This window comes from Hyperolius riggenbachi, chromosome 10 (genome assembly GCF_040937935.1).
Source record: "Hyperolius riggenbachi isolate aHypRig1 chromosome 10, aHypRig1.pri, whole genome shotgun sequence".
Taxonomy (NCBI): Eukaryota; Metazoa; Chordata; class Amphibia; order Anura; family Hyperoliidae; genus Hyperolius; species Hyperolius riggenbachi.
This window is the reverse complement of record NC_090655.1, coordinates 110,150,297-110,163,166: the sequence shown is the minus strand read 5'-3', so window position 1 is coordinate 110,163,166 and position 12,870 is coordinate 110,150,297. Positions and strand designations below refer to the sequence as shown.

The following is a 12,870-nucleotide window of genomic DNA, read 5'->3' as shown; positions in this document are numbered from 1 at the left end:
GTGTTGCGCCTCATACTCATGGGCGACCTGTCGCCGCAACACGTGCGTGCCGCCCTCAACTCCATGTGTGTGTAGAGGCTGCAGCAACCGCCCTCAACTCCATGTGTGTGTACAGGTTGCAGCAACGGCTCTCTACTCCATGTGTGAGTACAGGCTGCAGCAACCACCCTCAAATCCATGTGTGTGTACAGGCTGCAACAACCACCCTCAACTCCATGTGGGTGTACAGGCTGCAGCAACGGCTCTCTACTCCATGTGTGAGTACAGGCTGCAGCAACCACCCTCAAATCCATGTGTGTGTACAGGCTGCAACAACCACCCTCAACTCCATGTGTGTGTACAGGCTGCAGCAACGGTTCTCAACTCCATGTGTGAGTACAGGCTGCAGCAAGTGCCCTCTAATCCATGTGTGAGTACAGGCTGCAGCAAGTGCCCTCAAATCCATGTGTGTGTACAGGCTGCAGCAACCGCCCTCAGCTCCGTGTGTGAGTACAGGCTGCAGCAACCGCCCTCAACTCCATGTGTGTGTACAGGCTGCAGCAACTTCCCTCAACTCCATTTGTGAGTACAGGCTGCAGCAACCGCCCTCAACTCCATGTGTGTGTACAGGCTGCAGCAAATGGATGTTTAGAACAACAATCATTCTTTTCATAACCAAATGCAGTCCATAAAGGAATCCCACAGGTTAAACTCTTCTGTAAAAATAAATTCTGTTCACAAGTACATAAACACAAGCAATGAGTTTAGCTTTCAGGTTCTGAGGCTGAGCTGCTGCTGTATTGTTTGCATCATCCCCACTGTTCAGAGAGTTAGGGGAAGGCACAGTCTGACTCCATCTGAGAATACTGCAGGCAGCACAGGCAGTCAGTGGTGCAAGGAGTGGTTAGTGTGTGACCCAGACCCCCTAACCATATACTTTACAAGTAATTTACACAACACTAGACAATCAGTTTATAGGCTGATAAAACAAGCCCTGCAACTGTGTGCATAACACATATCTAGGGGCAGATAGTGTAGGCCACAATTTCTTGCATGATCCAGCTGTAGCCTAGGTTGTTCTGATACTGATGCTGTGGGTGGAATGCATCTAGACTGTAACATTGGCTGTAGACATCCCAGCTGTGGAATCAATAAGTGCATGGAATATATAGAACCAGTACTCTCTGTTACAATCTGTATTTAAAAACGTAAGGACTTCTCTTATTTTAGAAAAGTGAACCTCCCATAACGCAATAGGTGAACACAAACAGGGTACACCATAACCACAAGTCTTGAGGAGGGGTGATGTTGTGGCACCATAACTAACCTAGCCTCTAAGGGATGTGGCTTAGACCTGATTGAGGTACCTAACAGCCTTGAACCAAAAGTAGCTTGTGGCTGGCAGCAACTTTGATGACAAGCAGTTCCATCTCTTCTCCCTATACTCATTCATAGAAAACTGCAGAGCAGCTGGGAACAAGATTTCTCTTTTTATAATACAGAGGACAGTCACAATCGGAAAGGTAAATGGATTTCAACTTTTAAACGCGTGAATACTGTAGTCCTTTTGTTAACACAGGCTATTGGTGAATGGAAAACTGTCCAACCTTTCTTCCCAACGTTTTTTCCCCTTAAACCAGCAAAGCTAAAACGTTTGCTGACACTTTGAAATCAGCTCTCCACCCACTGCTTCCATGCTAACCACAGGAAAGAAAAACTGAACGCTGAAACAATCTTCCAGACAGACTGCCACATTTGCAGGATAACTGGATGGAAGCCTACAACATGCACAGCCACACAGAGCAGCGAGTCCTAACAAAGCAGCTGAACTTTGTACATACCGTGCATCCATGCTACACTACACTTGCAGCGCCCTAAGAAAGGCAAACAGACTCAATGTAAACACACACTGAAAAGGAACTGCTGGAACCATTGTACTGTTTGCTTATGTAACCATGGCTGGATATACACAATAACACCCAATCACGGAGGATCTTACTCATTTACTCCCAGGTGTAATTTACTAAGGAATAAGAATACATACACATAAGTTGTGTATGATGTGTGATGTTTGAATTAGGTTTGCAGGCCTGTAACAGAACAAAAGGAGGAATTGCAACTGCTATGCGTGCCAAAAAATGACAGCTATTCCTTCTGACTTCATGGCAGTCACATTCAGTAAACACAGGTCCAATACCCCCCCATTTAGGCTTGCTTTGTGATTTAACCTATGGCAGGAGGATGCATTTGCTCCAGTATTCAGGAACCAACCCCAACAGCCCAGCAACCTCCATTCCTCTTGATGTTGTACTACAAGTACCAGCATGCACTGCCATAAGTGGGCTCACACAATGTTCAACTCACATGCTTACTGCCATCAGCAGTTTTTACCCTGATGTACATCTGTGAATTGATAAATGACAGGTCTCACACTGAGAACTGCAACTTGCCCGTATATATTTCTAGCTTTTCCTTTACAATAGGAAAGGACTTGACTTTGCCTGACAACCCCACAGTCACGAAATTGGTGCCTCTTTTGTAACAAATCTGATGCAATTTTGTTAGTCGGTCCACAAGGCATGGGACACATTCTTACAGGGCAAGGCAATAGTTTTGGCTCAGAGCCCAAATCAACTAGGGAAACGTTTTACCTCCGAAGCCAAGTCCAGTCCCAGATGCAGTTATTGTACAACTCTGTAGAGGACTTGGGTCCCCAGAACCAATGTTTAAGGAAAATGACAATAAATGCACATGAATAATAATAAAACTCTTACCGCTTTCATTTTTCTCTATCACGTCCACAAGCTCCCCGGCCTTCAGGCTTATCTCAGAGTTTTCTTGCTTCTCATAACTGGACACCACCACATACTGCTCCAGGATCATGGGTTCAGAATTGCCGTCAGCACCTGGGGAAGGGAAAAAGCAAGCCGTGAGCCAGCTTCCAGACACTGCACCCCGAGGACGACCTGGGTCCATCCGATTCATGGTAGGCCAATTTGTCTGCAAATCCTAGCCAATCAGAATTCAACCTTGGCTCACACCATAGGTCCAAAGGGCTTGCCATATAGAGGTATCCCTTTCTACCCCTCGAAAAACCAGAAGTGAGGAACATTTGCTGAAGAAGGATGCAGGGAAGAAAAGAAAGTTGGAGAAAGCCGGCTGTGGGTTAGTCATACGGCCGCATGTTGGAGCAAGTTCTCTTAGAGCTCTCAGATCTGTGTGACAGGCACGGATTTAAGATGAAAAAAAAATATGTAAAAAAAAGAATGAAGCTGCGACTAAGACCCCATGTAAACTAATAAAGAAAGTAAACAGTTCTGGAGAGCGAGGAAAAACGCTTTCTCTTATGACTCCAGCTGGAAGTCAAGAGGGGACTGTAGACGCCAATCATATTCATTTGCACCGGAGTCCTTAAACAGAAACACATGAGTAACGTTGAGTGAGGGAGGGAAGGAGGGAACAGGCAGGAGGAGGAGGAGGAGGAGGGGGAAGGATAGACAGAAAGGAGGAGAAGGGCTGCATACTGTTTACTTCAACCAGCAGACGCAAGTCACAGCGCCAGATTCCTTCTAAGAGGATTTTCCATATATACATATCCTGCAGAGGTTCCTAGTCTTTCACTCACTTTAACCCCTTTTGCCTGAAACGTGTATTTGTATTGTGATAACTAATTGGACTCTAAACTTTCTCTTCTCACCCTGCACAAGTATAAAAGTGGATGGCTAACATTTCAATAGAACAATAAAATAAAAATGCTACCATCAAGCTTTCAGGGTTGTTATTGTTCTGCAGCAATAGCAATAGCATAACACCATCATCCTTATGGAAGGCTGGGCAATTCTGAATACATGCTGCGCATATAGTTATTTTAATAATACTAAACAAAAAGGCATCACAACAGGCACAACAACATCTGTTACACTATTTTATGGCAAAACAAAATTTGTCGGTTTAAAGTGATCTTCCAGTCAAAAATATAGGACAATACAGATCATTTTTAAGGTGCCCCTTAACAGTTCAATTTTTCCTTCAGATTATATCACACGATGTGACTTGAACGATGAAAACTAATCGGAAGACAATTATTGATTGTTCCCATTAACTTAAGAAGGTTTTACATTCCAATTCAATCATAAAATCCAATTTCAGATTGATATTTTTTCCCTTTTCTAATCAACCAACGAATTGTTTCACATCGATTTGCGCCCCACACGGTACAGTTTTCTATACATTTCGATCATAAAAATTGCTTCTAAAGATCGAATCTGAAGAAAAATTTACTGTTGATGGGTACCTTTATATTGATGTATAAAAACATTTCCTAGAAGACGAAGTAAAACTGACTGAGCCAAAACTAGCAGTGATTGATCACTTAGATAGCAGTTGGTTAAGAAAAAAAAAAAAGCCTAAAGCTTAACACTCATCAATTTCTCCCGTTGTTATATGGCCAATTTGATCGCTTTGAGCGAGGAACTGGTGCAGCATTTGGCCAGAGCGATCTCCACCCGAACTCAATCAATTAGGTCTATGGTTGTGCATGAGAAATTTTGGTTGATCAGGGATATGTGAGGGAGCAGGCTGGTGTTGTACTTTATACTGGTTGAACTCGATGGACGTATGTCTTTTTTCAACCAAAATAACTATGTAACTAAGAGGCAGATTAAGGGCTCATACACACTGAAAGTCGTGATCACAAATGTGGGATGGTGCAATCGTGATTTTCTCGGTTTGCAAAAATCCCATTCCAGAGCGCAACTGCGATTTCTGACATGGGTGGAAACAGTGTAAACATTTAAGGTTGAAATAGTTTGAAACGGTTTTAATGTCACCCTAAAATAAATGGTCCTTTCTCCCACCCTAACCCCAGTTCTTTTTCCTGTAGACATATTTTAAACCAGTGGTCCTCAAACTAAGACCCACGGGCCGAATGCGGCCCCCTGAGGCTTTTTTACCGGCCCTCCACACACAAAATGTATTACTTATAGATGCGGCAACAGTGCTGGCACCACGTTTCCACATGGAAGACAGAAATAAATCATTTGCTGGCTTCCAGTCCAATTTCACATTAGGTGGCACTGCTGTCCAATTGTATGGCACGTTGTCACCGTATGCTTCACTGTCTGGTGCGCAAAAACATTGTGGTAGTGGTGGTGGTTGTGGGGGGGAGGGTTGGTTAGAGGTAATATAAAAACAGTGTGCGCGCGCCTGTGTAGGGGTGGATAATTTGTAGTCCTTGCAATTACTGGGAAAAGGGAGTTGTCTTGGGGGGACTTTTGAAAAGATGTATTTTGAACACTGATTGATTTGCGTGTGGGGGATTGTCTTTCAGGCGCTGTTTACACTACCTAGGTTCCATGTAATGTTTTTCTACATCATTTTATGTACACTCCGGCCCCCCAGAAGTCTAAAGTATGTTGACCCGGCCCTTGACTAAAGAAGTTTGGGGACCCCTGTTTTAAACTATGAAGGTGCCCATTAACAGTACAATTTTTTCCCCAAATGCGATCTTTCAATGCAATTTTAATGATGGACACATGTACGGGGGACAGAGAACACATGTGGCACAGAGGAGGACATGGGGCATGGAGTAGAACACATGGGGCCACAGGACGACACAGGAGGCAGGCAGGAGGACACAGAACTTGGAGAGGACACAGGAGGCATAGAGAGCAACACAAGGGGCATAGAGGAGACACAAGAGGCACAGATGGGAAACACGTGTCACAGAGGAGGACACAGAGGGGCCACAGGATGACACATGAGGCACAGAGAGGACACAGAGGAGTACACAAGGAGATGCAGGAGGACACAAGGGGGGTCACAGGAGGACACAAAGGGGGACAGAGGAGGACACGAGGGAGGCAGAGGACACAAGGGGGGCAGAGTGACACAGGGCCAAAGGATGACAAAAGGGGTAAAGAGAGAACACAGGGGGCACAGAGGAGGACACAGGAGACAACAGGAGGACACAAGGAGCCACAGGGGAACTGAGGAGGACATGTGGACACAAAAGGTACAAGGGGGGCACAAGAGGTACAAGGGGAACATAATAATTGGAGGGAGAAGATCCACAAGATGCTCCTGCATCATGGATGCACCAGGTTTAGTATAATTTTTTTCCCTGGCTTTTGACCTCTAAACCTAGGTGCGTCTTATGGTCAGGAGCATCTTGTGGTCCGAAAAATACGTTACTTTGGGGTGTGTGTATTAAACAGAATAAAGTGCGTAAAGTCTTATGGCACGATGAGTAGAGCAGTATGATATAATGTATTACGCTCTCCTAGTTGTGTGTAATTCTACAGTAATTCTGTGTAATTAATGCAGATGAGTGAGTGCATATACCCCCATTTCTGGTGCCAACTGACAAACTCAGGATAATAGAGAAAACTACTGCAATGGGGACACGGACAGCAACAAAACCTGACAGAGGTTCTAATCTTTGCCAATGTCATCCAAGTTAAAAGTTCTTCCTTACCAAAAAAGCAACAATATAAATGATGGTGTGTATGTTCTCTGTCTCCATGGAAGCAGAATATGAACCATACAGCTTTCATATAGGCAGTATTCCCAGTGGTCACAAGATGAGAACAGCCACAGTCCTGCGATTCGTGCTGCATGCCCGCACCAATTATAGGGCATACACAATGACTGACATTTAAAAAGGAAAAATGCATCTCTCACATAATGTATCTGTGAAAATAACATTTTTCTTGCCGAATATATTTTCATCTTCTTCTGTGACGGAGATTTACTGGCTCCCTTTTATTGGGTATGAAGGCCTTTGGGTATAGAGAATGAGCTTTCTCACAGCAGACATCTGCAATGACTGCAATAATTCCTACATTTATGTGGAACAAGGCACTTTCATGCATACTTTCCTTGTATAATAATTTCTATACCACCAGGCCTCAAAGCCTTAAATAGGGACTATCACATGACAAAGACAACACAATTTTCTGCAGTACCTCTGCTCTTAAAGGAGCACTACAGTCAAAATTCTGACACTCCGCTACCCCTGCAGGCTACAGACACTCATGTAATAGCAACAGGGCAAAATCCTAATATACTTTACGCTGAATGCTTATATTTGCAATATACATTTCTCAAGAGGGACACAAAGGGCATGTGTAATTAAAGAGACTCTGGATCCTATCAAGGCTTCCCCTGTCCTCCTCCGTCCCACGGTGGTCTCGCTGGGCCCCTCTGAAGCCACAGCCGATCATTTGTCAGGCTGTGGTGACTGCGCAGTAGAGTGGACCCAACTGTGATCGGCTATTTCCGCCTGATCCCGAGCCGAGAGCCACTACTGCGTCTGCGCTGGAGGTAAATATTTACATGACCGCTGTTCGGAGGCACCCACCGAGACCACCGTGGGAAAAAGACGGGGTGAAGCCTCGATAAGATCCAGAGGCTTCCCCCTCCTGAGGTAAGTACCCCCCGGGGCACTTTTTTATGTTACAGGCTTTCTTTAAAGAAAATCTGTAATGAAATAAACTCCCCTGGAGGGTACTCACCTCAGGTGGGGGAAGCCTCCGGATCCTATTGAGGCTTCCCCCGTCCTCCTCGGTCCCATGGTGGCGGAGAAAATCCTCCCGGAGCGGCGGCGATGTAAATATTTACCTTTTGGCTCCAGCGCAGACACAGTATCCGCTCTTCCCACAGAGATAGGCGAAAATAGCCGATCTCCGTCGGGCCGCTCTACTGCGCAAGCTCAAGTCTCCTGCGCCTGTGCAGTAGAGCAGACCTGACGAAGATCGGCTATTTTCGCCTATCTCCGTCAGAAGAGCGACAACAGCGCCCCCGCTGGAGCCCGAAAAGGTAAATATTGCACAGGCTGTCGGATTTGTCGCCTGTGTGTTCCGGGGGCTGCAGCCAGACCGCCGTGGGACACAGGAGGACGGGGGAAGCCTCGATAGGGTCCAGAGGCTTCCCCCTATTGAGGTGAGTAGCCCCTAGGGGAACTTTTTTTCAGTACAGGTTTTCTTTAAGGAGAGCTACAGCCACTTAGGGCATGCTCAGTAAGCCACCTTTGGGAGCATTAAAGGACAATTAAAGGGAGAAGAATATAGAACCTGACATATTTATTGCCTTTTAACCACTCTGCGACCGCCTAGTGGCTTTGTTGTTCCTCAGTCACGCACAGGCGCGTGATCTCACGATGCATGAGATTAGCAGGGACCGAGCGGGCGCACGTTTCCTGCAGGGGGATGAAGGAGATGGCTGCAAACGGCCTGCCAGCCGCGATCGGAGCTGGCAGGCTGTAAATAGGAAAAAAAACAGCCAAAATCATTTGTACAGTGCTGCGATCTACTGCAGCACTGTACGGGGGACAGCTCTGTCACTGAGCTGTCCCCAGGAGAGGCACACAACCGAGTCCCTCTCATAGGCTGGGTGGGATTTCAGGGGAGGGAGGGAAGGAGAGAGGGTAAACCAAGAAAAAATTAGCTTATTTTATAAAAAAAAAAAAAAAAAAAAAAAAAAAAAACTTTTTAAATAATAATAATAAAAAAAAAAACAGATCGCAGCAGCAATCAGATACCACCAACAGAAAGCTATGTTGGTGGGAAGGAAAGGAAGTCAAATTCATTTGGGTGCCAAGTTGTATTACTGCGCAATAATTCGTTAAAGCTGCACAGTGCTAAATTGTAAAAAAATCACCTGGTCACTAGGGGGGTGTAAACCTGTGGTTCTCAAGAGGTTAAACAATACCAGTTGTCTGGCAGCCCTGCTGGTCTATTTGGCATCGGTAGTTTCTGAATAGCACCAGAAACAAGCATGTAGCTAATCTTGTTAGATCTGACAATGTCAGAAACACATGATCTGATGCTTGTTCAGCGTCTATGGCTAAAAGCATTAGAGGCATTAGAGGCAGAGGAACTGGTATTGCTTAAAAGAAAATAAATATGGCAGCCTCCACATCCCTCTCGCTTCAGTTGTCCTCTAAGGAATCTTGCTTGAGGACTCACTTACTGGTTAGGCACTAGTTCCAACCTGGATTAAAACCCTTGTCTACATCAAAGGTGGTACCTTTAACCAGTACCCTAGCCAGCAGGCTTGGGATGCCCCCTTCGCTTGGTCTTTTCCAGTTTTTAAGGGTTCTCCTAGCCATTCTTTTTTGGCCCACAGCTACTCATTTGTAAGTGTTACTGCAGTACTGTAATTATTGTTAGAAGACTTGTCAGATGACAACCAGCCCTGTAACTGGCATGGTAAAGTATTTCTTTATAAAAGATATATTAAAGGGAAATCCTCTCCTAGATAATCCCTTCAGACACCACTGCTCCTATTCTTTGTTCTCTGGGCCTGTCACTGAGGTAAACATCCAGCAATGCTATCTTCCAAGTTGACCAATGGACCTGTCCCTTCTAGTATTGACCTATATGACAAGGTTTGATTGACATAGCCACTACCAACTTACCACAGTAGTGACCAGAATGGACAATGAAGTATAGAGATACTTGCAGCTGACTCCGCCACTGGTCGGAATAGAAGAAGAGGATACTAGGGACAGGGGGGAGGGACAATGCTCTGCTGAAGTCCTTCACATTTGCTGATGGGAATTGAAATTTGTTCCCTCACTTGATCTTTTCTATTTGGCATTGCCTTTCTGCTCAAACCAGATGCAGGTAAAAAGAGAGAGAGGAGAATCGGTACTACTAACAATGCTGTTAATCCAGAGTGTAGAAAACATGATCCAATGCAAGACTTTACTATGTGGCATACCAGTGCTTCAGAAAGCGGTGCAATAGTGGTGGGTGCTGGGCACAAGTAGCCTTACGGCTGTTTCACGCTGAAATGCGCTTCTACGAAGGCTGTGAGGCTCTCTCTTTTTACCTGCACAGTATTGAACTGCTATTATTAGAGCACGCTTGTTGTGTTTGAAGTGGGTGAGTGAGTGAGTGAGTGAGTGAGTGCATCCTGCCATATCCCTCTACACGACAGCTGCCTACTGTAGTGCCGACTCTTACTTCTACATTGTCAAACCAGATGCACCCCACTGGACAGCAGGCCTGGATTCAAATTTACATTGCAGAAAGACAGAAGTTGGTATTTTGAAGATCACATCCTGCAATTTTTTTTATTGAGATCAGGTGTTTAACATGCTGGAGCACTGAGTAAGCTGGAATACAGGCACAAGCAATAATGCATAAGGCATGAAGCTCTTTGTCCCTTATGAAATCAGAGGTTAACAGGTTCAAATGCAAGTTAAAGAAGGATAAGGAAACGGCAAGGGCATTTAGCCTAGTTTAAGTTAGTTAGGCAGACATCAGGTTCAGTATAAAACTGGCAGTGTAAAAACATTCTGTCAAAACATTAAACACCAAGAAAGACTTTCAGGTCTCTTTTATACTCGCATTGCAAGTGAGCGTTGCATTACCATTTTTTACCACAGGGTAACCTAACGGTAATGCAAGTGTATGGGGCCTTGTACACTTACTGTGCTGTGTCACATTGCGCTAGAAGCTTGTTACCGTATGACCTTCGTGGTGACGCAGCGTAAGTCATTGGAGTCAATGAGCAACGCAGGAATGTTATTGACGGGAGCAAGGTGCGTCGCGCAGAGGTGGGCCGACGGGAATCCCAGTGACGTACTTTCTGCCCAGCATGGAGTACGTCAATGAGTGGGGGGAGGAGCTATGCATATGACCCTGTCAGCGCACTCTGCCACGGGGTCATACGTTTGTCACTTTTTGCGTTGTCGTGGGATACAGCAACACATAAAATAAGTGTTAAACTGGCCTCAAGGGAACCTGAATTGGGAGGAATACGTAGACAGCCAGCTTTATTCTCTTATAAACAATGCCAGTTGGTGGCTGTTATACTAAGCTTTTGGTTTTAATTGTATGAGTCACACAACTGCAATATGCATGCAGCCAGAGAAGTCACACCTAGAGCTGGGACAAGGGGCTTGATTCACAAAGCGGTGCAAACTGTTTAGCACGGGTGTGCTAAACAGTTAGCATGTGAACGGCACTTCCTGTGCTAACTGTTTAGCACACCCGTGCTAAACAGTTTGCACCATTTTGTGAATCAAGCTCAAGGTCCTCCAGCACCCCAAGGCTGAGGCATCAAAGTGCGCCCCTCCATCCCTCCCACCCCAGCCATCACACACTGATTGCTATTAGACTAGGAGCCATCCCAGGGCCCCCAACACCTTAATCTCTAGTTATGTGGCTTGCAGTCACTGCCATGTATACCCTGTCCTTATTTCTCTCTGCTTCAAACATAATAGGGGGTTGATAGCTGAGTGAGTTATGCACCCCCTCCTACACTGCACCCTGAGGCTGGAGCCTCTCTTGCCTCTGCCTCGGCCCGGGTCACACCAGAGGCAAAGCATCTAATCTGCATGTTTCTCTAGGCGAGTATTAAACAGAGTAATTCACTTAATGTTTGATCATATTTTCAAGTTTTCTTTAATGGGCATTTGCAGGAGGGCATGCGAAGTGGAAATTTCAAGCTTAACCACTTAATGACAAGCAGACTTATAAAAACGTCCTGCTAGAGCCTCTTAACGGCTCCAGGACGTTTTTATAAGTCAAACAATTCTGCTGCTGCTGTGCACGTGTGTGTGTGCATGTTCCCGTGCAAGTGAGATTAGTGGGGGGAAAAAATAGGAAAAAATATACCTTTATTTCCAAATAATATATTGTCACCATACATTTGTACTAGGGATATAATTAAAATGTTGTGATAATCAGGACAAATAGGCAGATAAAATGTGTGGGTTTTATGTACAGTAGGGGATGATATTGGAGAAATAGTGTATTTTTTCATTTTTTCCTTGTTTGTCCTATTAAAATGCATAGGAAATAAACTAATTACTGAAAACAAATATCAACCCCCAAAAGCCTAATTAGTGGTGAAAAAACAAGATATAGATAATTTCATTGTGATTAGTAGTGATTAAGCTATTGGCAAATGAAAGGGATGAGCACTGAAAGGTGAAAATCGCTCTTGTCCTTTAGGGTAAAAACTGCTTAGGGGTGAAGTGGTTAAAGAGAACCAGAGATGAAGCACCCTCATGTATTTTATTACATTTATCAGTGGGAACATGACAGTAAACACCTACCCTGCTTTTAGTTTTATTCTTCTCAGTCTAATCTATCTGTTATCAACTGTGATAAGAATCCATTGACTATTCAGTCGAGGTTTGACCTGGAATCATTATAGCTGAGTCACTCTCTTCTGTGGAGTCTTTTCAAGCCCAAGCCTTCCCCCTCCTGGCTCAAATTTCATGCTTTACATGCTGAGAGCTGTGATGAGATGGGAGGGGCTGCTGCTGCAGGAAAAATCTCTGTCTAACAGACAAGTGTGGCTGTGTGATCTGTGTGCTCTGTCTGTGCAGCCAGTCATCATTATTATCTACTGTATGCAGTTTCATTACTATGAGAGACACTTCCTACAGGCAGCCACAAAGCATACCAGAATATGAAGTTGAAAGCACACAGATGAAAGCCTACAGCAGCCCTCCTTGTCTATAGTCTCATATAGCCTAGACAGCACATCCAGAACACCTCATAACCTGGAAACAGAAGGAATATGAGCCGGCGGCCATATTGGATATTTCCTGGAGCAATAATGGATAAAAAGCACTCAAAAAGGCACACCAGAGTGGCGAAATTATCGGGTAGAGCATTTATTCTTTACAAGCTATCAACTGATATGTTTATTTTGTGTGAATCGTTCATCTCTGGTTCCCTTTAAATAATATAATTAAAGATGATTTTTATTTAGAGGACCCTAAACTATCACTTTACCACTATTCCAGGGTCTCATCAGAAATGGTTTCCATCACAAACTGTAAAGGATCCCAAAGGCTGCACACCCCAGTTCATGGAATCCTTTATAAAATAATTCAAGAAGAACATTAAAGAGGAACTATAGTGAAAA

General features: G+C 44.6%; 1 protein-coding gene across 7 annotated transcripts in view; it reads right to left on the bottom strand.

Moving 5' to 3' along the window:
• Positions 1–12,870, bottom strand: part of SH3PXD2A (SH3 and PX domains 2A) — a 455,860-nt gene that overhangs the window by 102,036 nt on the left and 340,954 nt on the right. For all 7 annotated transcript variants that reach the window (XM_068257340.1, XM_068257342.1, XM_068257341.1 and 4 more), the window contains one exon: positions 2,754–2,885. In XM_068257340.1, coding sequence (XP_068113441.1) covers positions 2,754–2,885 — 132 coding nt within the window. The remainder of the gene's footprint in view (positions 1–2,753; positions 2,886–12,870) is intronic.